This window comes from Perna viridis, chromosome 14, assembly GCF_037379345.1.
Source record: "Perna viridis isolate PV_CMFRI_1.1 ecotype Kerala chromosome 14, ASM3737934v1, whole genome shotgun sequence".
NCBI lineage: Eukaryota > Metazoa > Mollusca > Bivalvia > Mytilida > Mytilidae > Perna > Perna viridis.
Genome location: NC_142458.1, coordinates 30,639,920 through 30,665,668, shown reverse-complemented (window position 1 = coordinate 30,665,668; position 25,749 = coordinate 30,639,920). Strand labels below are relative to the sequence as shown.

Sequence of the window (25,749 nt, the reverse complement as noted above, 5' to 3'; positions counted from 1 at the left end):
TTTTTTTTGTAGATTCCATAAGAGTCTTACGGTTGGCCGTCCCTATACAGGTCTGCGTTGCGGTTTTAAAAGTTATATACATTACAATTGCGGGGAATGTTTTGTTTTATAAAAAATGATAGAAACAATTCAAAATCACTGAAATTGCAATCTTTTCTATTTTTAAATATCGCGTACAGTCGAGGGCATAAAGATATTTATGTTGATTAAACACCGACATAAGTTGAAACTACTGTAGAAAAATCGTTTTGGTTAAAGATGTTCCGCTTTGATTGTTGTCTGTTTGAATGAAAGTAAAATGATAGTTGGAAATATGGAAGTTGTTTAGTAGTCTTTTGTTTTTAACTAAGAAGGTCTCAAAGTTTAGCAAGCCTCAGCATCAACTTATATACATTACTTGGAATAAATTCTTATAAAGTATGGGAATGAATCCGACACAAGTAAGCCAAGTATTCACATTTTGTTTCGATGTTTAGAAAAGACATGAAGGACTAATTATTGTTACGTATTTCAATTTTGTCAAAGGTAGTACATTTGTAAGTATTATTACATAGTACCTGGAAACTGAAATGACAGCGTAACCAAGGGAACCAAGATTCTAGAGGAAATAAAAAGAAACGTAATCCAGGCACAAAGACAAGACATGCAAAACAGTCAAACACAACAAGGAACAAAAAGTAATTAAAATAATACATACAAAGTAATAAGAGTAAATGAGCAACTCGGACTCCACTAAAAACTGAAAGTATGGACCAAAAGTAGAGGGTAAAATTCACGGCAGGAAATAAAGAAAAACACACGAAAAGCAACTTTTTGTTTTGTTTTGACCATTTAACACGGAGATCTGAAAATGGTATGACATTGTTATGATGCTCTTAGAGTTCAAATGAAAAATTTATTTTAGTGATCTTTTTTAAAAAGAAAAAAAAAAGCTATTATACTTACATCCACAATACATGGTATTAAAACTTCTGTGATGCTAACTCTATAATAATGATATAATATGTTCCCTTGTCTGCTAAAGCTGCTAAACTTCACTTTTCTACTTCATATATACCAAAATAATGATATAACCATTATAGTTTATATTTCAGTCTGTCTTCATTTGTAAAGCTCTCATTGTATTTTCCATACTTGAAGTAATCTTACAAAACTGTGTAGTGTCAACTATACAGATAAAAAGTAGTATAAGACCAACTAAAATAGTTTCTGCACTCCCTAATAAGGACCATGCAGATCATCTGTCATATGCCATCACTTCTTACCCACAAAGCTAATAGTCTGAAGTTGATTCAAACCGGTAAAGATATTGAGTACGTATGTTCTATGCATATTTCTCTGTCATATGTTTTTTTATAAAACAAACTGGATGTGTTATGTTTTGAAGGCAATAAAGTTGAGGTTACCAGCCAAAATTCTTGCAAATTAGGTGTACTAGCTAAATCCATGTTTAGAAGAAATAGATAAAACAAGAGTTTACCGAATATCACATATCACTTTTAGGACAACTGCAAACAGTGGAAAATTTTAAAAATCTAAGAGTGTCACACGTTACTTTTTCCTTACAGTACTCAACACAAGTAGCTCCAAAACTATTTAGAGTTAATTGATTGTTTGACCTAATTTGAATATGATTTTGTGACAACATATCCAATAAACAAATAATCCACTAAAATTCCCGTCTCCATGAAATCTGTGAGATTTTAACAACAACGCAGGCAGCTAACTCCTAAATAAGATTAACAAGGGTATATTTATTGACTTATTCAAGTATAAGTTTCTTGGGAAGCACAGAGAAGAAAGCTTGAAAAATACACCCACCCTACGTTTAATTATTTTTTTTTTAATTCTTAAAAACATGTGAATTTTAGAAAAAAAGCTGTATGTGTGGTCAAATAGTACAGATATGAAATATATTGTAACTATAAAAATTTACATAGGAAATTATCTTTTCAATTTGTTTTAATTTTGCCTCTTCAACAAAAATGTAACAATAGAAATATTTATTTTCTCCATGACCAGCATTCAACATTCTATTAGCCGATTAGCACAAGCGCAACCCGGCCAAAACATAACTACACGTGCAAGCTCACAAACTAACATGCTTCACATGCAGGTCCATTTTAAATACAAAAAGCTTGAACTTTATTTATTTTCCTCTTGAGTCCCATAAGAACAGGTGCGTTGTTTTATGCACATCTACATATGATGAAATTCCACCGTTCACATAACATTTCATCAAAATCCTTTAGGCGGTTCTAGGTTTTAACATGTAAAGCACTTTGGAGTCCTCTGACAGAATTTTTTATTCACATCTAAATAATGTGACTAAATTCTCTGCAGAACCTCTTGAGAGGTTTAGGATAAGATGCATATTTCAACATGAAAAAACCTCAAGTTGGATTCAGGGTTCATTTAAACAAGTGATCGAAAACTTTGAGTAGGCTATCAGAATGTCAGTTCTTCTCTATAGAACTGATATGGAGAATGCATTTCCTATTAGTGAGCACACCATTACACTTTGACTAGTATAAGATTTCAGTGGAAATGGCAAATAGTTGTAGTTACATGCATAAGCAGTACTTAGCAGAGAATTCGAACGTTGACTAATCATTTTCATTTTAAGTAAAATTATCCTTAAAATATTTTTATATATATATATACGCGATTTGAATCGTAAATATATTTGTTCATTTACCTACAATTCTGGCATTTTAATATTGTTTGCCATGAAAACTAACATGGGGCGAAACTAAAAAGGACGACATTAATTATTGCAACGTGACGTTCTCATACTATAAACCTTGTTTATAATAATAACAAATGTTAAGTACAGAAATTTTCTTTAAAAAAACATTGTAAAATCAATCCTTAAAATGAATCCTGCATACTTTATCTAAATACAAATACACTTTTATTTTTCATGTTTGTGTATCTTGGACAGATTGGCAGCAACCCATCAAAATTAGAAAATGACCTTTATGACGAAGCTTCCAACGACTTTTAAACAACAGAAAGTTTCTGATTTATTTGTGCAAAATTAGTCAACAAAAACAAATTTGAATTCGGTTCGATTTGCATATGTGATATTTTATTTGTGTAGTGAACTTAACAAGTAATTTTCGTCACAACAATATATATATATATATATCTACACTTGCATATATGAAATGTTTATCATACACTAATAATGAATTGAAACTTTAATATTAGGACTTAAATCACTCAGTCAAGGCCCTATAAACTTGTTTAGTAAATAGTTTATATACATTTTATTTGTATCAATTTCTAATTGGTAACCGTACCCGCGGGTTCACCATCTAATTTTATTTCTAATTGCTTCTTTCCACGCGATTGCCTATGAGGATAGGTAAAAGTGTTTATCTCTTCGTATAAAAGGCGAAGCTCTGACAAGGGGTTTATGTCACAAGAATGATGTTGCCAGTTCTTCTCGCCATTTCTTTGTTGGTGTTTGCGGCAGCCCAAACCGATTGCCCTCATGAAGACGATAGCCTCGTATCTTGGAACACTAATTCAGCATTTGAGGGGAACGCAGTAAGTCAGACTTTAAATTATTTTCCCCAGTTCTGGTTACATTAATCAGCGCACCTAGGTTCTAGAAGTACCACTTTTTATTTAGTATACAACTGATCTATATCATTCGTTTTGCGCAGCAAGCTTTCAATCCCAAATAATATATATAGTTCTATTGTTGTCAACATCCGAATTGTATGTGCATTCTAATTATTATAATTAACGTAATATAATTGACAAAGGTATTTCAAATTACTTTCAGGCCATCTACAACCCTTTTGAGTCGTAGTGTCCTGACCATATGCGTAAAGTTCACGAGTGTACGCGTATGGTCTCGGCACATAAACGGCAGTGGAAATCAGAGTAACATATTTGTATCATTCAGATGTATCATTTTATTTCCATTATTCAATCAGATTGATTTTTAAAGAAAGCGTTTAAAGAGTGAAATTAATCATAACGAAATCATAAGAATTAATTTTTTGTAAAGAGTAGTGATAGTTCGTAAACCATAAGGCGTTTGCTAGCTTAATATTCAGTCCAAGAGTAATAAAGGAAACCAAGGTTCTATCGTAGTAAAATGAATGTAATCCAGGGACAAAGACCAGGCATTGAAAACATACAATCACAACAAAGAACATAAAATAATCAAAATAATACATACAAAGTAATAAAAGAAAATGAGGAACTCGGACTCCACTAATAAAAGTATAGATACTGTTTAAGTTGATGGTTGGTGATTTCATTTTCGCTATATTCGCGGGGCAACAAAATTAAAATGCACATTTCTTATATTCCCAAACACTTTTCAATTCTTATTTAATTATTCTACCTGGTAGATTTAATGATCGAGAAAATTACATTACATACAAATAAAAACATGCTTACAACACAAACGCAATATTTTTTACCCGCAAAAATACTCTTATTACGGAAATTTCTAATTGGCAGATTTTCCTCATGGTATACTGATATGGTCTGGATAATCGTAAGGTTTAGCTATAATCTTACGTTTGTCTGGTTCAAACACATAGGTTTACTTTTATATCTAGGTACGATGCAAACACCTGCATCAACTACTTTTTATCAAGTAATTCTTACCCCGGCTTTCATTTCAAAACTGAAAAAGGAAAAAAAATCATACAACTTTTTTTACAAACCTGACGAGAATCATTCCCCATTTGTCAATTAGCTTTGTAGTAGCATTTCAGCTTCTGTAACTTTTTAAATTCTTGTTTCCCAATGGAAACACTTTTTCCATGAATTACGAAGTCACTATGATCTGTTTGCATCCTACTGGAGTTTCTGATTCTACTCAATTTTCCATGGATGTTTTGCAGATCACTTTTTGTGGAAAGTAGGCAATACATAGTAATCAATAAAGGCAGTCCACTTATTTGTGGGCGTGACCTATATACAAAGCTGTGTTTCATCGACTCATGAAATTAGCGTTCATTATGAAATTCAAAGTTGATATAATTATTCATATTTGAAAATTGTTAATTTTGTCTTCAATACAAACATTTGTATTTTAAAAAAAAGTTGCGCAGAATGATTTGTCATCAATGTAAATACATATATAAATATATCTTTTTTTAATGCTTAAAGTTAGTTTATTTCCAAAGAAGATTCCCGTAATATGTGGTATCCATAAATCAAATAAAGGGGAAGCTTGAAACCATTTGTACGTTATGCTTTTATGTGACAAGACTTTTTTACTATAAATTTATGTGCACATGTACTTTATTTTAATTGGTCTCGTTCAAGACTAACAATCGTGTTGTAACACTTGGTACGTCGATCGCTGAATTGCTGATGTGACTTTAATGTGTAATCTGAATGCATGTTAATTCAAATGAGATCTAGAAGCATTGAAATATAACTTCCATGTGGAACTTTATGGTTGTTACGTTTTACACAAAAATTAAAATGAACGAGCATATATAGATTCAACACTGACAATTTAACACAAATGTGATGATTATTTTAAACATTAAGCACGTTTTGGTTTCGTATTCACTGTGCTATAATTTGCTACATAAAAGCTAGCTGCAATGTTATTCCTTGGTCAGTTCTGTGCGATTAATGGTAGCACCAGCACAGCCTTCCTTGTTAAAAAAATATGGGTGTGAAGAGAGCAACGAGTGTCACGTATGTGCATATGTCCTTATTGTATGACTTATGATGTATTGTGGTTCTAAACCCCGCATGGAAAGAAGTTGAATTGCTTTTACAATCGGTTGGGTTGTAATGGAAACATAACTTGTTATAGGTTTAAACTGATCTGGCGTTGGCATGCGACATAACTGCTAGTACTCCTTAATTTATACCTTGTGTATTTTACATTCAGTTTCATTATTTCCGTTGTTACAAAGACCTTTTTGAACTGATTATTAAGTGTGTTTAATTATGTAATATGTTTTCCACAGTGGCTAGATTTTAAAGGAGATGGGTTGTGATCATTCCTAAGTATTTCAACCCCGCTGCTACTTTTGCCTCTGTCTGAAGTCAGGAATGTCTGACCTCTGTATGTCTTGTTACGTTTTCTCCTTTAGTTTATTTTTATGTTACTTGAGTATGTAGGGACAAGTCTGTCCCTTTAACTGTGTATAATGATATTTTGGGACCAGCTGCAGCCTGGCCTGTGGTGTGAGGATTTTCTTGTTTTTCACTGAAGACTAGAGAGTGCTTTGGGCTGACATTTTTTATCAATGTGGGATGGTTGTGTCTTTGATATATTCACCATATTTATTCACGTTATATGCTATATTTCTCCATATATTGTCCTTGATGACAATGGTATGTTTTGTACACTTTCTACTTTCGATAAATATTGTCATAACTATGCTGAAAAAGTAATCAAGGGAACCAAGGTTATAGTGGTAATCAAAAGAATGTAATCCAGGGGCAAAGACCAGACATGGAAAACAGACATACACAACAAAGAACATAAAGTAACTAAAATCATACATACAAAGTAACAAAAGTAAATTAGCAACTCGGACTCCACTAAAAACTAGGAGCATGGACCATGTGCACCGGTAGGGTAAGCGTTCTCTGCTTTTCTAGAAACACCCGCCGAGTTGCTATAAAAAGTCAAGTCTGGCGTAGATAAACGAGGAGAGGAAAACTATGACCCGTTGAATAAATCAGTTTTCATGATGCTGATGGATACACCATAACGATCCACGAGTTCATGATGACGACCATAAAACTTCTGTAGTGATGCCTTCAATCTTGTAGCAACATAACCCTGTTCCAGAAGCCTATTTGTTAGAGTTCTAGCGCGATACAAAAAGTCTGCGTAGTTTCGGCAAGCTCTGGCATAACGTATGAGTTGTGATATAAACACTCCATACACAGGAGCCGAAGTGATGTTGCCACAGATGAAAGGAAAGTTGACAATTCTGAATGAAAAGTCATCATATTTGTCGTAAAGTTTGGTCAATAGTTTTCCTTTACCATCGATTCCTTAGTGTATGTCAAGATATGAGGCTGACTTCGCCGTGTCTGCAGTATCCTTTATCTCAAGTTCTTTTGGGTAGATGCGATGTATCAAATCCCCGAAATTAGGATTGTTTAAAGATAATACGTTATCTATATAGCAGAAACTGAGATTAAAGGATCTACCAAACGATATTCTTTCTTTCGGATCAAATCAGCTACAAAGTCAGCCTCATAAGAGTGAAGGAATAAGTCAGCAAGTAGAGGAGCACAATTCCCATTGGAATGCTCATCGTTTGTTGAAAAACACGTCCACCACACTGTTATCGATTATAAATTCCAGCATTTTGTGAACATTTTCCTCTGTATCTTTGGAAGATGATTTGGAATTATTTCTTACAACGTATGAAGAATCTCTACCAAGAACTATATATTTGTATCTAGGTGTACCATCTTTTATGGAAAAACAACGATGTATAATGTTTTTAAGTCGGGATTTTAACTGAGTCTGGGGAATAGAAGAATACAGTGTTGAAAAATCATAGGTTTTAATGCTATTATATTCAGATAATAGCAAAATATGAATCGAACTCGCCATGTCTTTCTTTTGCTGTCTTGTTTCGAGTTCTGATTTACATGGAGTGTCTACGTTTTCCCCACAAATTACAATAATAAAACATGATGATTTAGGACCTGTAGTTAAGCACGTATGCATTTAACTGAATTTTAATCAAGCACTGCACTTATTTCTCTTGGTCATGTTTTACATGTATAACAGTTTATTTTTTTATGTATTCTTTGAATATTCAAAAGAAAGTAAATATATTAAACATCCATTCCTAAACAAGAATAGCTGATGTTAACATATCAAAAGTTATTAGACAGGTTTTATCTGAAGCACACTGAAAGAAACGAAAGTTTAAAAAATAACATTTTGAACTGTTAATGGTATGATAAGTCATTGATCTCATTTTTCACAGAAGCACAATCACGTATCAAAAATTCCTTTTCCGCAAATATGAAGATTGTTTGGAGGATCCCATAGAATCCCCTCACATATCAAACGTTATTAGACAGGTTTTATCTGAAGCACACTGAAAGAAACGAAAGTTTAAAAAATAACATTTTGGACTGTTAATGGTATGATAAGTCATTGATCTCATTTTTCACAGAAGCACAATCACGTATCAAAAATTCCTTTTCGCAAATATGAAGATTTTTTGGAGGATCCCATAGAATCCCCTCACCTTATTCGACATTTTCTATATTTAACTTTCTTTAGGAGCGTTTATAAAATAAGTACTGTATAATTAGGTATCATTTTATGAGAAACATTTTATATATTTTTAGGACGCACCATTTATTAAATCATGAGTTCAATAAAATTCTTCCTTTAGAGATTTGTAAATGGTTATAACGCACCTATTGTCTCTGCATTTTTTAATGTCTTAAATATTTTTTTTTACAGTTTTGCATCCAACATAAACATCTGTAGATATAAGTGGTGAAAAAAAACATGTATAATATTATTAAATCAATACTTAATTTGGGTTATATTAACAAGTATATCCCCGTGCAGGTCCGGGTGTTAAAAAAATAGGCCTGCAGCAGCGCTAAGCTTGTCGTAAAAGGCAACTAAATAGTGCTCAGAACCTTAGCCGGGGGCTAGGGCGCTCTGACCACAGAGCAACTGGCATGTGTGCCCCAGGTGGTGGAATGGGGTACTCCTGGTGTGTTACATGCTGGGGTTGTCAGGCTATAAAACGGAAAACCTGACCGCAAACCATAGTGGTGCACCGTATTAGGAAAGATGCCACGTTCCTCGCACGTTAAAGAATCCTACTGTGGTATTCTCCCGGAGTAGGAACCATAGGGCTCCGCCACAGGAGGCTAAATGGCCCGACCCTACCCACCTCTCCCTATTTCCATTGGCAATCAAAATTTGTCGACCCCATTGTCCTTTTGTCCTATCCCTTATTCATTTCATCATTTCATGTTTATTTTATCATCAATTTCATGTTCATCGTCTGAATAAAGCTGAAATATTGCTGCTCGGACGTTAAAACCCAACAAACAAACAAACAAACAATTAACAAAGATAGGTTATATTAAACATCTATTCACTAATTAAACAAAATATCATTAACAACGTTTCAGAGATGTGTTCGTAAAAACATTGTGTAACTCTGTATAATATATATTATCATATCATTTTATAACAAATTTAACATATAAATAAAGGAAGCTATTATTGAAACCATGTATATGTCAACAACAAATCTATTTTTCTTTTAATTATGTTCTATTAAATTGATTTCAATGTAAAGCTGAGTATGATATTTAACAGAATTTTATTTGTCTAGTTCAATTGTTTTTACTTTAAGAAAGCTGTTTTGTATTTGGTTTATGTTTAAACCAATCAAAATGATTTTGTAAAACATATAAAAACAGTTTTTAGAATCATCTTTTGCTATTGTAATGTAATGATAGCAGTGATAGCTTTGACAATTAATTTATACTTTTATTATTTTTTTTTTCAATTAATGCACCCATTATGTGCCTGTGTATATACAGTGTATCTAAGAAATGAACAAAACTAAAACACTTTTGAATTTTATTGTTGTTTTTTTAATTATTTATTTTTTTTTTCAATTAGTATGTTCCAAATGCATCGACATTCTATTGATAACATGTTAACTTTCCTAACATATTTGAATTTTGTTATACAGAGTCGATTGTCGTTATACTAAAAACTAGACAAAGTTGCATTTTATTCCCAAAGTTTGTATAAAAATGATCGATTGTTTAGCCATTCAGACAATCTAAAAAGCATGTTTTTAGATTCAAGCTACTTTTAAGCAGAATTTTTTTTATGAGACTTATTTGGCCATTCTGTTGTGTTTTTTATACAAAGTAGTTCTTTTATCGCTTTATGCGGATATGATTGGTTGCTTTACGGTACACATACATGTGCACGTGTTCTCTTTTGTTTATTCGTTGTCTAAGTGAGGGCGTTGTTAAATTAGCAACACGGTGGGTGTTTCTAGAAAAACAGAGGACGCTTACCATACCGATGCACCTGGTCCATGCTCCCAGCTTTTGGTGGAGATCGAGTTGCTCATTTGCTTCTGTTACTTTGTATGTATGATTTGAATTACCGTATGTTCTTTGTTGTGTTTGTCTGTTTTCCATGTCGGGTCTTTGTCCCTGGATTGCATTCTTTTGATTACCGCTATAACCTTGGTTCCCTTGATTACTCTTAGAACATATCTTATTCCTTGAATCATTTAATACGTGCAAGACGTCTTTGACGATTTACATTGAAGAAGAAGAAAAAAGAGGAAAAAACAAAATTTCAGGATATCTAAATATTAGTTTAACCTTGTTAAGTTTTTGCTAAGTCAAGACCATTTTATATCCCAAAAGTGTACTATAAATAAAGTAATGCAATGGAAACAAGTAATAAATATTTAAATAGTACAAATATTTGATATTTAATTTGCACTGAATACATTTAAAAGGTTCAGAAAAGACTTATAAAGTGTTATATAAAATTTATTAAGATATCAACCACATTTTATTGCCTCTTAAAAAATTATAAACGAGTATTGCTTTTAAGGCACATTTTACTGTAACAATTATCTATTATCTATTAAATAGATCTATCTCGCAAAGGATCTTCATTCTTTGTTTGGTACTAAACTGAATCTACATGTAAATGTGATTTTTGTGTTGCCAATCATCAATATTCACGAATCTTATTCCGTAATAATAGAATTTTTTTTTTTTTTTTTTTTTTGTTTAGAGGCATGATTTTCACTTGTTTGTTAATTGTGTGCGTGTGTTTGTTTTGTCATGATTTGTTTTTAAGTTCGTTATATTTTTTATATTTCCGTTTTTCTTTTTCTTTTTTTTTAAATAAATGAAAGTATTAAAAGAGAAAAAAATGATTTCTTGGGTAGGGAATAAAGATCATAAGATGCGATAAATGTCGACAAATTTATTTATCAACAGCCGAATGGGTCAATACAACCCGTACCTCTCTATTTCTTGTTGAAAAATCCTTGATTTGTCAGTTTTATCGTGGTCCATGATTTCAGTTGTTTCTGTTGGAGTTCAGATTGCTAATATATCTTATTTCTTTGAATGTGATACTTGGTTGTTTCATATATATATGTGTTGTGTGTATCTGTTTTTCCTGTATTTTGATTATTTTTTATTTATTACCTTTCGAATCCTGATTGCTTTGACCTCCTTTTTTGTTTTGGGAATAAACACCTCCCTCGATGCCTTTTTATACAACTATATACCAAGCGTCCTTAAATGACACAGTTCACACGAGTTTAATTTGAAGATGTGTTTTTTCTTTTTGCTTTAGATGTGCAATATATGGTGGTATACATCAAACGAATTCATTTTAGTTCAATTGATACATGTGCCATTTAACTACTAACAGTGACGTTAAACCTAAAAAAGAAATTCCGTCACATCGTAAAAAACATTCCTACTTATAACATCTTAAACTGAAATATAAATATGTTGTATAAATAGTAAATTTTCATTGCAATTGACGTATGAAACCAATTATTGAAATCGTATACTTCTGACAATTGTGAAATATATTTATTGCGTCTTTACATGCGATTAAATATGACGATTCATTGATGTTTGACCCCTTGACAAGGACCCTTCAAGTACGTATGTAAATAAATTTCAACTAAGTGTAGAATGCAAACAGAATGATGATGCAAATATTTGTGTTGACTGAGTGCGTCAACCTCTTGCCATTGTGATGACTCCAGCATAATATCACGGTCGCTGCATGGGAAGTTGGAAAGCAAATTGAAGTTTCTTATTTCCGTACACTTGTAATATAAGTATTTTGACACATTTGTTAAAGCCCTAAATTTGTCACATTTGTTCAAACGAAGAAAAGGTATCTTATTTATTTGTTTAATTTTACTGTGGTATAACAAGCACAGGAAGTAAAGATTATAATGTCAAATTTTATCGCATATTATTATTTAAGACTTTATATACCTTATTGAAATGAAGAATTGAAAGTAGAATAAAACGAGTTGTATTACAAATGTAACAATGTTTTACTGAGTACATGCAGTCCTGAGATAAAGTGGTATTCATATGGTATATGTTAATCACAAATACAATTCCACTTTCAAACTTTTCGGGACCTTTTAATTTTATCGGCATTTAGTTCATGTCTATTTTTGTTTTGTTCTTGTTTTTTTTACTGTGATAATTTAGAACCTTCCCAAACAGGAAAACAACAAGATCTGTTATTCACAGACTGATTGTTTCCAGTTGTCCTACAAGTATTAGCTTTTCAAAAAAGCTACTCGTCTCTTAGCGTTAAAATAGAATATATGAATGTCCTTAAATGTTATATTTTTCTTATATAAAAATTATAAAAGATATGAATTTTTAAATATATACGGTAAATAATTTTCGGTAAAAAATAAAACTTTTAAGGGCTGAAATGTTTCAAAACATTTTGGATTTTGATGTAATTTTGCAGGTGGGTAGACTTTTCTCCATATACTGATTATCTATCTTTTATAGTTTAAGAGCTGCAGCTCTATCAAACTTTATGAATTTTGATGAAATCTTGCAGGAAGGTAGAGTTTGAATGTTCCACATTAATGCTTCTTACATTGATTATCTATCTTGAAGCTGACAGACTCCCAAAGATATATTACCACAACTCATTACATCATCCTAGGGTACATGGTTTCTTAGAAATTGACTTTGACATAAAACGTAACAAAAGTCAATCATGCATGATCAAACTTTCTTCTATGTTTACGACAAAATTATACATATCAATACCATATTGAATGTATAACGTAACTCTTTTTTTTTTAATTTGATCGTTGCCACTATTTACGAAGTTTAGCGATTTTTCTGATTTTAGACTGGTTTCCGTTCAGCCAGTATCAGTCTAAAGAAGATGCTAAAATAATGATAACATACCGTAGGCGCATACGGTTCTACGTATTGATTTTAGAGTGTGTTATGTTGTCAGCCAATCATAAATAATCGGCGCTTCACTTCTGCGTTATTTGAGATTTTTACCCAATGAGATGATGGTTTCCAATTTCTTCGTGCATGTTATCTGCTTTCAATTCTTTATAATCTTCTCCACGGAGACGATTAATTATTTGTACCACGAAACTGATATCTGTCTTACCTCTCTGCAAATGGAACATTTCAAGATTTTCGCTCACGCAAAACAAAATGTTATCAGAGGTCATTTACAAAGACAATCTTTTTTATATATTTTTAATCGTATGATTTCGTTCTGCTTGTTTAGATTTCATGATGAATTTGTTTTATTTGATACAAACAGGAATAAAACAATATTCTTATCTTCAAAATCTTTTGTCTGATTTCCATCTATAGTAATGAGTAAACCACTATGATTTTATTTGCAAATGCATTGTGTTATCAATGAATCATTATCCTCATCTATTTGTCAAAGGTTTTGTAAAGTAACGTCAAGAAATATTTTAGATGAAAATTACATTTTGCAACACGATACAGTTTACGTTTGCAGTTTACGTTGGAACAATACACACTTCGGTAAATGTACCATAAAAGTATATCACAAGTCAATGAATTGTTAAGACGGTTACAGTTGAAATTACTCAGGTATAAATAGACAAACAAATATTAAAATAAATAATTTATATAATTTGCCAGAAAACAGCAGGAAATTGGTTCCTAGTTGATAATAACATTATATAATGAAAATATTAATTCTATCACACTCAATTTCTCTGGAAATCATATGAAACAGAATAAGGCGGGCCACAAAAATATATAAATCGGTAAAAAAAATACCCTATATGAAATGAAGGAAACTTTATAAACTGAATAAATGACCGTAAATAATACAACTATTAAAAGGAAATTAAACAATCAATAAATGAATAAATGGAAGGGAGGGAAACTCAAAATTTTACTATTAATGAACAGAAAAAGTATTCACCTAAATATATACCCTGTCAATAATTACTCTTGGCTATACACATACATGTACATGAAGAGTACTATTTAATCGTCGTAACTAGCCGTTTTAATTTATTATTAAAACTAATCGATTACTCTTGTATAAATAGACAAACAAATGTTAAAATAAATTATTTGTTTATTTTGCCAGAAAACAGCAGGAAATTGGTTCCTGCTTGGTAATAACATAATATCATGAAAATATTAATTCTATCACACTCACTTTTTCTCGAAATGATATGAAACAGAGTAAGGCGGGCCACAAAAACATATAAATCGGCCAAACAAGCCCGCCAAACACTAAAATAAAGCAATAACATGTATATATCACAATATAAACAAACTATATAAAAAAGGAAAAGAATCTACACGAGATGCTCTACTCCCTGATGTAGAATAAGCTTCCAAGAAATGATGTTCTCCCTTGTAAAAGCTCTACTTCCCTAACAGCTGAAAGAGATGATCTGCTCTCTTATCAAGCTTGGACAAAGGATGAGGTTCTCCATTGTAGATGTTGGCCTAAAATGTAAAGCAAAATTTTGTAGATATATACATGTTACAAAAATACAAGAAAAAATATAATACATCATAGAAATAATTATCATCAACATAAAAATTTCACTATATAGATAACTATAGAAAAGTCCTTAAATATATTTGCTTTCTTTTTAACACAAGAAATTTATTTATTTTGTAGATGACGAACTGTATTGATAATACACCATCTTAACTGCGTGGTACCTTCATGGCTCAGGTGTAAGCCATCACGATATGAGAAAAATTGTCGTACAGATTGACCCTTTACTACAAATCTTTTATAACATTTAATAAATCTTACATTGTTTCTAAGACAAAGTTCACTTAATTTTATGTTTATTTCAGAACAAATTGAAATCCAAATGTTGGAAACAAACTTTGAACAAAAATCTAAAATTTGACAAAATCTTGTGGATCTTATTTGTGGTAATATCATTAGTGCCTCCATGTTAAATAATGTGAGAAAATTGTTCTAAAAAACCTCTCCTCTTTTAATTTTTTCTTCAATGTCCACTAGATGTGCACTTCTATAAACCATGACAGTGAGATTATCCACTTGATCCACGTATAAAAAGCAAATAAAAATAAACACCAAACTGAAGCATCATTAAAATTTCCAACAAAATTTGCGGCGTAATAGGCGAAGCACATTTAGTTAAATGGGCCTTTTCTCTTGCAATACCTCGAAATAATAACTTAATATGAAAGTCGTCTAATGACGGAAATGAATGGCCTAAAATAAATGTAAAGTACGAACTCCACTTATGTAATTCTTAATAGAATCGACAGATTTAAAAGATCTGCTGAGGGATTGAATAAATAAACAAATGTACAAAATTATAAAAAGGCTTTCCAGTGAACTTTCAGATTTTTTATAGTACTCTCAGAGTAAGCTGAAACAGAAGACTTTTTGATGCAAAAAGAAGGACTTGTCAAAATTACATTATTCCAAAATATATCTAAAAAATTGACTACCATGTTTGAATTCAAAATAATCGTCTGAAATGTTAAACTCTATCAAGTAACATGAAATCCTTTTGAACTATCTCATGAAAAAGAAAACTATTATTTTTGTCCAAATGCCAGCGAGATAGTAAATCTGCTACTCTGTTGGAAGAACCTTGCAAATAAACTGCTTTAATTTCCAACACATGAACAGCAGCTAAAAGGCATATTTCTCTTAAACACGATTGCAGAAAAAAACGTCTCTGGATTTCCCAGTGTTAAGAACCTTTACAGATACAGTATTGTCCATACAACTTTAAGCGCTTATACTTTAAATCTGGTCCCAAGAGTTTAAGACATACCATAATAGCCAAAAGTTCTAATGAGTTCATGTGTAAATTCTTATCCAAAATGAATTTAGGAAACTGTTTATGGAAATATTTTCCTCTAAACCATCCACCACATCCGCTGATACAAGCATCAGACGACATAGGTAAATCTGGATGCAACCATTCTTCAAGAGCAATAATTGACACTCCGTTATAATGGGGCAAAAACGTATTCCACAAAAGAATATCTTTTTAACATCTGAGGGTATTTTGATAAAGCCCTTATTTCATAAACATCTCTGAGCCAGTTCAAACTTCTATACATAAAAATTCTTCCTTTTTAATTAATAATATTGATAATATCGAAGCCAGTGGACCTATGCATAGAAGCCATAGCGCTTGTAATTCTTTGCCATATCTGTGCTACAGATCTCAATCCCATCGCTAACCTCTGTCAAAAAATAGATGATTATTCAAAACACAACCCATAAAATGTATTTCTTATGGATCAATAAAAAATTGGCGATACGCCCTACTTTAGTCACGCTTAAAAGTTAAGCACCCTGGACCTTTAGCTTTGATCAAATCCACCAAAGCATCTATGTTCCGGTATTTCAGATTAACCTGTTCTCCTAAATAAATATCTTGTCAATGAAAGCATTAACTGAACTACCTCCTTTACTACTCAAATCCTAGATAATACGTCTTTCGTATGTGTTTTTTTTTTTTTTTTTTTGGCTAAAGAATTTAGAGGCGATAGGACAAACCTGTGAGAGATGGGTTACTGTGAAAGGACCTAAAAACTCAAATTTTTTCCAAAAATGAACAGTAAGAGTATTCATCTAATTAAAATTTACGTTTCCACGAGAAGTCGCCTCCCGTATCCTGATCTATATTTTTGAGAAATACATCGGCAATTGAACTGCATATTATAAATCGAGGCAGCGTAAAAAAGCTGGATATCAAATTCCATTGATATCAAACAACTTTGAATTTTTTATCGCATTGGCGGCCATTTTGAAAATGGCGGTCGATACGTAGTTCAAATTATCGATTGAGCCGCAGATTCTGAATCGTGACGTCTTAAAAAAACCTAGATATCAATTTTCATCAAAATCTGACAATTTATAATTTTCGACCCCAGTGGCGGCCATTTAAAAAAAATAGCGGCCGACACGTAAGTCAAACGGCCAATGGAGCCACAGATTGTTAATTGGGGCGGCTCAAAGAACTCAGATATCAATTTTCATCGAAATCGGATAAATTTAAATTTTTGACCGCATTGGCGGCAATTTTGAAAATAGCGGCAGAGACGCAATCGTTATAGTTACCCGTTTTAAATTATTATTAGAACTAACCTATGCTAGTGTGAGATGCAGTGGTGTTGCCAATAGTACGATATACCATACTCGTCAGGAAGGAATTCAAAAAGCTTGAGCTCGAACTTTATAATTATCTAGCAGTCTACTCACGGAATAAAAATATTCTTATATGAAGTGCTTCAAAACTTTTTAGATCATAGCCGTGGTAAAAAAAAAATGGGATAAGCACATAAGCAACATTTCGTGCAACACATAGGCTGCGTCTATACACAAATATGAAGAAACTAGTCCTATTGGAATCGAAATAAATCAGGGAAATTCCATATCCGCTCGGGGTGAAACTGCGACAGAAACATTTTTTCTAATCTTAAATGATACTGTAAAACCCCATTCAATAATAACCGTGTTGAATTAGTAAAATCAAATGGTAGATGACAATTAGCTAAAATCAGTTGTAATTTGACATATGTTTTATACCTTCCTTATCTAATGTTTTATAATGTCTATGATTATATTTATACCAAAGATTTTAGATTGTGAGAATTATAATTTCTTGATTGCTTTTCAGTGCATGTATTACACGACTGGAAAATTTAATTGCTTACGGCTGTTTAATTAAATCTCACATGATTGCAACTTAATCCAATAGTACAATAGCACCCAGTATCGCAATAACCATTACACTTCATATTTTAAATATTTTATTATCAATAAAGTTATTTGATGCCTTAATAAAATTATCTGATAATTAAATATGACCTTGAATTCGAACCAATTGAGTTAAATGTAACAAGTTTTTAACTCACCTTTAAATATAAATGTGCAATAAATAAATATATAATTACTGAATTAAAAACTTTCTCTATATAAAAGCCTGCTTGGGATCAAGGGACATCTCCTTTGAATTTATTTTGAAGTAAAGAATATAAATCATTTACACAAAATTAGTGTAACGTTTTAATCAGGCCTTTAAATGTATTTATTAATACATTATATATAAATAAACCTTTTAAATTTACTGATAAAATATCTTAAAAAGGTTTATTTCTATTAGTTGATTACGTAGGTTGATACCCAATTTTGTTAAAGAATAATCAAGGGAACCAAGGTTATAGCAGTAATCAAAATAATGTAATCCAGGGACGAAGACCAGACATGGAAAACAAAAATACACAACAAAGAACATAAAGTAACTAAAATCATACATACAAAGTAGCAAAAGCAAATGAGCAACTCGGACTCCACTTAAAACTGGGAGCATGGACCAGGTGCACCGGTAGGCTAAGCGTCCTCTGCTCTTCGACAAAAACGGAAAGCGTCAATTTGATGGGTTCTCAATTCGATAAGACGTGAAATCCTAACTGAAATTATTAAGTTATTTCTTTGAGATAGAAACTTCCTATCGTTCAATCAAATCATGACCACTGCTGTCGAATTCGAGAGAAGGTTAAAAAAATGCTGAACAAGTTGTTTCCAAGGTCTCTTTTATCTCGAGCTTTGGTGAATATATTGAAGGTAACTATTCACCAAATGAAAAAAAGTGTTAATTAACAATACATCATTAATATATCTGTATGGATAAAGGATGCATCTGTGAATTGAAATTTATGAACATTTTTGAAATTATGAATTGTTATGTGCCACTCACTGCCTTGTTTTTGCATGGACACCTTACTAAATGTGTGTTAAACATACAAATACCTACATTCACTTTGTTGTTTTACTTAGTGTTACTATCTTAATTTTCTTGTTGTCTAAAAAATAATATAAGTCAGGCTTGAAAATGCACCTAGACAGATTTTGTTTCGGTTCGGGAGACCTTTTTGCTGATCTTTCATGATTCCTTTTATTTTACGTCAATACAAATGTTTATGACATCCTGTTTCGAAGTGGCCCTTAAAACATATATAAGTTCAGTGATTTAAATAAATAATGAACAATTAAAACTAAAATATTACTTTTCAAATGAAGTTAAAAGCTTTTTTTAAAGGCTTCGACGATGCTTTATACTTGTTTTTCGCAAATGATTAAACGGTGTTAGGTACGTACGTACGTTAAGATAAATTGAAGTAATAAACCTTGAATTTACCAAAACATTGTACATTAAAAGTAGCATAAATATTATATACTCATGGCCTGATTCACACATCATTAAAAAGCATCATTTCCCATGACTTTTCAGTCTAATAAAATCCTTTTAAATGATTCAAAATGTCAATTAAAAATTGTTTTGTTTTTACAGGCAAAAATATCATCCTCCGATAATAATCAAATGTTTTCGAACTTATGACATATCATCATGAAAACTGATTGTTCAACGTGATAGTTTTCCTTTCTCTATCGTCCTCCCCAGACATGACTTTTTATTAGCAGCTCCCTGGGTGTTTCTAGAAAAAACAGATAGCGCTAACCCTACCGGTGCACATGGTCCGTGTTCCCAGTTTTTAGTGGAGTCACTTTCTCATTTACTTTTGTTACTTTGTATGTATTATTTTAGTTACTTTGTGTTTTTGTTGTGTTCATCTGTTTTCCGTGTCTCGTCTGTATCCCTGGATTACGTTCTTTTTATTTCCGCTAGAATCTTGGTTCCCTTAATAACTCATCCAAATCATATTCTATATCAAATCATGAACAAATAAAACAGAAAAAAAAAACGATTTGAACTTTCAAAACTTTTACAGCCCAATTTTTCTTAAATTTAAAACAATTAAATATCCTTAATAATTTTCATTTAGAAATACACATTTAAAATGTTTATATATATATATATATATATAAAGGTCTGAAAAATTCCCAACGATGTTAGAACTGTCAAATTTGCTATGCAAATTTTTGGTCGCTCCATCCGCGGTGACCGTTGTGACATCTATGGCAACACCGCCTGCACTAAATCCAGCGCCCTAGACCACTCGGCCAGCTAGGCTATATAAAAATATAGCTTTCGCTGGCCGGATCATTCCTCCTCGTAGGATTAATCTAGGCCTGTAACTTAGTACACGATGTATGGTAGTACGGGACTGTTCATTTCAGATGTTATTATGTAGGATAGAGGATCAAATTAATGATGCATGTCACAACAAATCAATATTATACAAACGTCTCAGAATGTGACGACTCTATTCGCTACACTGCTCCATCGGATCAAATTGATACAGGGAAGAGACATAAACGTATAGAAAGGTCTGAAAAATTCCCAACGATGTTAGAACTGTCAAATTTGCAAATGTTTGGTCGCTCCCTCCGCGGGACTCGAACTGGTACTGTTGTGACATATATGGCAACACCGCCTGCACTAAGTCCAGCGCCCTAGAGTGGTCTAGGTCTAGCGACCAAACATTGGCATTGTATATATATATATTTCTTTAGAAAACTAGTTCATGAAATTTTACTGTTGAACGGATTTTATTATATTGTGAAACAACATTTCCCGCAATTTATAATGCCACAGAGACTGGAAAAAATTTTCTGATCATATGCATTCTACCCAGAAACAATTTTCTACAAAACTTTAATGATAAATTCAGTATCACGTCCACAATAATAAAAAGTGCCGCCAATTAGACCGGGAAACAATGAATTACACGAGTCATTTATTTTTATTTCAGGTTCCGACAGAAAACGAAGACGCTACAATCACAGGAAAAGTCTTACTTGATGTTGAACCACCAACTCTACGGCATCTTACAATAGCAAGTGGCGGGAAACTTGTATTCGATCCAACTCTTGACATCCATTTGAACGTCCAAGCAATTTATGTAGATGGGGAACTTTGGATAGGCTCAGAAACATGTTTATACAGAGGAAAATCTCGTGTTACCTTTCATGGTACGTATAGTATTTTTACAAATATTTGTCATGGCGGTGGAATGGGGTACCCCTGGCGTGTTACATGCTGGGGTTGTTAGGCTATAATACGGAGAACCTGACCGCAAACCATAGTGGTGCACCGTGTTTGGAAAGATGGCACTTTCCTCGCACGTTAAAGAACCCTACTGTGGTATTCTTCCGGAGTAGGAAACATAGGAGGAGGCTAAATTGCCCGACCCTACCCACCTCTCCCTATTTCCATTGGCAATCAAAATGTATCGACCCCATTATCCTTGTGTCCGATCCCATTTTTAATTTCATCATCATTTCATGTTCATTTTGTCATCCACTTCATGTTCATCGCCTGAATATAGCTGAAATATTGCTGCTCGGGCGTTAAACCCCAACAAATAAACAAACATCTTACACATCACTATGTCTTCCCTCTTTTTTTATCACAACTGCTTTATCTGAGGTGCAGTTATTGTATATATATCCGATACTAAATGTATCATTTTTGAACTTGTATGAGATATGTAAAACAACACTGAATTTTACAAAATGTATGCGAAAAACCCGCTCTCCCGGTTTCTTTTCACACCTTTTTGATGTTACATACTTAATCATGGGTATATGTGTAGAGCAATACCGCATTAGAGTGTGTAATTTTGCGATGACCTATAAACTTGTCCAAAAACTTCATTGAATGTAAATGAAGTACTGTTTGTGTACGTAGTATTTTTTACTACAGATAAAAACCAATCATTTAGATTTTTACTCTTGTTATATTGCAATGCTTTTGTTATTGAGAGAGCCAAGTGTAATTCGAAAAATAATTTTTGTTCTAAGTATGTGGACCCGACCAATATTGTAAACATTTCCTTTGTCATTTTTATTATTCAAATGCTACTTATTATATCGGGACTGGAAACTAATCCTGGTCCATTTATTGATGATAGTGAGACTGATTCACAATGTGATATCTCTAAATTCTCAGATATTTCAAGCTTATTTGGAACATATTCCACCTCGTTATCTTTTTTGCATTTAAATATCCAAAGTATAGTTCCATAGCTAGATGTAATAACTGCTGAATATTCTGAATTCGATATTTTATCATTCACTGAAACCTGGTTGAATACTTCTGTTGCCGATGATGATTTATTTCTCTTACATTGTCATAGGCCTTTTAGGAGGAATAGGGGCATTGATAAAAGTGGGGGCGGGGTCATTGTATATGGGGGTGGGGTCATTGTATACGTGGGCGGGGTCAATGTATATGTGGGCGGGGTCAATGTATACATTAGAGAAAATATTCATACTATTAGACGATTAGAATTTGAGCCGACAGATGTTGAGGTTATTTGGCTCGAGGTCAGTGTTCATACCAAAAATGGGACTTTTTAAATTCCTCCTGGCAGTCCTGTTGACATTTGGAGAAAGGTCGAAGACACTGTGGAGTTCGCAAGAAATGTTGTAAATTGTGATTATATAATTATTACTGGCGATTTTAATGACAATCATTTCTTAGCAAACCCAAAAATGAAAAGTAAATGCAACAGGTTTAATGACTACTTTGCTTTGCAGACACAATTAGATGACACAAAAGCTACACTATCTGACATTGCAATCAATTGAGAGCATAAATTCGAAAATATCGTTTTAGATGAAAGTGATGTCGAAGATGTACTTTCTATTTTGAATATTAATAAAGCCTCTGGACCAGATTCCATAAATCCTCGACTTCTTAAGGAGGCCTCGTCTATTTTAAAATATCCCTTTTGTTAACTATTTAATATGTCGTTATCTTCGTCTGACCTCCCGAATGAATGGAAGAGGGCGAATGTAACACAAGTTATTAAAAATGGTTCTCCGGGCGAAGTCAAGATAGACCTATCTCATTACTTAGCATTATTTCAAAATGTATGGAGAGATGTGTATACAAACATGTACATAACTTTATAATACAAAATGAAATAATTACTCCCAGTCACTCGGGATTTACCAGGGGCGACTCTGGCATTGCAGATCCAGCTATGAAACGTTATTTGTATGGATTCTTGTGGAGTTAAGGAATACAGTACATAGACGGTAAATCACAATCATCGTCCTTGGTAGAGAGACCAAAAGAGGATAGCACAGATTTATGGTGTACCACAATCTCTTCTTTGGAGAGAGAGGTAGCAGCATAGGTCTTATCACTGCTATTATTTTCTACGTCTACCTCTGATAATAAACATTGGATGTAAAACGTTTTGCAGACAAAAACAATGTTGTTTTGGGCTTTGTCTGCTGGTACGACAACATATTTGTCATGTATAGTAGATAATGTTTTTGCTACATCAGGGTCTTTGAAAGCTGATGTAGCCTTGGCATTCATTGACCTACTTAAAACTTTCATTTGTTTCAAAATTAAAGACCTCACGGCCTTTAATCACTCTGACAGAGAATCAATGTCTTCTTGTTCTCGTTTCATCCATATTCTTGCATAGTCCTCGACGGCATCCATAAGAAATTTAAAGTTATAGTTCCAATTTATGGAGCGTGGTTCACGGTACTTGGGACCTTTAGAAAGGGTATTACACAGAGATTCGTTTTTGAAAATGGTTAAACTTCCCGTAACAACGTGACCAGAAGGACCATATTTGAATGGAGAGGTTTTGCAAGAACAGTCAGTTGGTTTAGCCTTGAAGTCCTCAATCACGAGGTTCTGCAATAGCCTTTTATAATTGAAAATTGTGGATGCAATGGGTTAAATATAGGAAATATAGGAATATGAAATAATTGGTATGGATTTGTCTTTGAAATAAGGGGGAATTTTGTTGGTGACGTTTTTGTGATGGAACATGTTAGCCAAATTAATTGCATCTATACCTTTGTTGACAAACGGTAGTGGAAGAAATGATCGTTTTTCTTCATCTTGACTTTTCACACAAAATGGTTTAAAGAGTCTGTGGACATCTAAACATAGACTTATTTTGTTATATATGATTATAAACAAGGAATCCCCAAGTTATTTATGTGGCCTTGTTCCTAGTTCAGTTGGTGATCGACACGGTCACTTCACTCGTCAAGTTTATAACTTTGTTAATTTTCGTACACGCACAAATTGGTACTCTGAATACTATCCGTTTGTGGAAAAGTTTGCCATTGGAAACACGAATGTCTGGTTCATTAAGCATATTTAAGAGAAACCTAGAGACACATAAAATACATGTCCAAAATATTATTATACAGGGACAAGGCAAGGACAGGTTCTACATGCAAGGCTTCGCATGAACAGCAGCTCCCTTAACAAGCATCTGTTCATGCCAAATCTTGTAGACTCTAGAAACTGCTCATGTGGTCATGTCGAATCAACCTATTATTTTCTTTTTCCAAAGTCATAAGTATGACCAGCAGCTATGTATTTAACTTTAAATACACTTAATTATCCTATCGATATAAACTTGTTATTGTATGGGTCAGACATTCTTAAATTTGATGAAAATATTTATGCATTTAAACTTGTTCAAAAATACATTGTTCAGAGCAAACGCTTCTGTTGAACTCCATTTCAATACTCCTTTCATTCTTCCCAACATGATTACATATATAATTTTTTTTTAATTTAATTGCTCTTCATTATCAATATCTATATTGATTTACATAGTAGTTCATTTACATGATGTTTCTTATTTCCTAAGAATGCTTGTTGTATGTTTAAATGTATAAATTGCCAGTATTGATAAGGAGACGGATTAATTAAAGCTTAGTGCTTGTTTCCGAATCCTGTTTGTCAAACTTTGATTGATTTATTTTGTACATATGTTTGATATTAATAAATAAAAATATATTTAAGCTAAACGTCTGCTTATTTGGGTCCTATTAACTTTTTTTTCTTATTTTGGATTTTGTTTTTGTTTTTTTTAATTTATATTTTATTTGATCTTTGCTCTTTCCGTGAAGCTTTGTTTTGTTTTGTTTTTGTTTTACATCTGTTGTATATGGCTAACATATCATTTCTATGCAACTTGCATATCATATATTTGTAGGTAATGTTGATCAAGACAAGGTTCTCCTTGTTCGACAAGGGGGGACACTGGAGTTACATGGCCCTAAGAAATTGTCATGGACGAAATTAGCTGAAACAGCAACAAAATTTAAAGAAGTTCCTGACGTTTTGGATGATAAGGTTAGTTATTTTAAAACCAGTCTAACCGATCGTGATTAACGGTCATTGGAAAAGCGATTTTATGTGAATTACAAAATTACAAAAAAAAAAGAGATACATTGGAAATTGTATGGGAGAACATTGATTAGTTTCATTATAGATATTTATACGTGCAATCAGTAATTAAGTGAATGCATTTAATAAAGTTTGCAAGTGATGCAAACTGTAGTAGCCTGAGTTTTCAATCGTACTGTATTACCAATTTAAGATTTTATAACAAAGATAATTATTCAAATTTAACCTTTAATCTCATTTTTTATGAAGGATGATCTTGACCTTTGCAATGACAAATGCAACAAAGGGTTGCTTGTGTATATCCTCGACCCCTCGGATGGATCTCTTTCATCTGCAAAGCGATTTGACTTTCTCGTAGAAGATGATGAGATTGAAGCGAGAATAGGACAATTTGTAGAACATTTAAAAGGTTCGTAACTATGTTTTTAAAGTATAGTTATGATATAGCCTCAATTACGCTGTGCACGTTTAATAACTCGCATTTCTAGTTACCTTCAGGTGTTCATTACACTGTATTGAAAATATTTCAATCATTCCATTTATTTTAAGTTTAATTCCATATTTAACTAGGAAA

The 25,749-nt window shown here is 32.5% G+C and overlaps 1 protein-coding gene across 1 annotated transcript in view; it reads left to right on the top strand.

Moving 5' to 3' along the window:
- The first annotated feature begins 3,364 nt into the window (after positions 1 to 3,364).
- The window catches only part of LOC148598966 (cell surface hyaluronidase-like), a 41,110-nt gene continuing 18,725 nt past the window's right edge, over positions 3,365 to 25,749 (top strand). The window contains exons 1-4 of the mRNA XM_088561130.1: positions 3,365 to 3,555; positions 20,746 to 20,965; positions 24,982 to 25,121; positions 25,425 to 25,584. Coding sequence (XP_088417256.1) covers positions 3,433 to 3,555; positions 20,746 to 20,965; positions 24,982 to 25,121; positions 25,425 to 25,584 — 643 coding nt within the window. The 5' untranslated portion in view covers positions 3,365 to 3,432. The remainder of the gene's footprint in view (positions 3,556 to 20,745; positions 20,966 to 24,981; positions 25,122 to 25,424; positions 25,585 to 25,749) is intronic.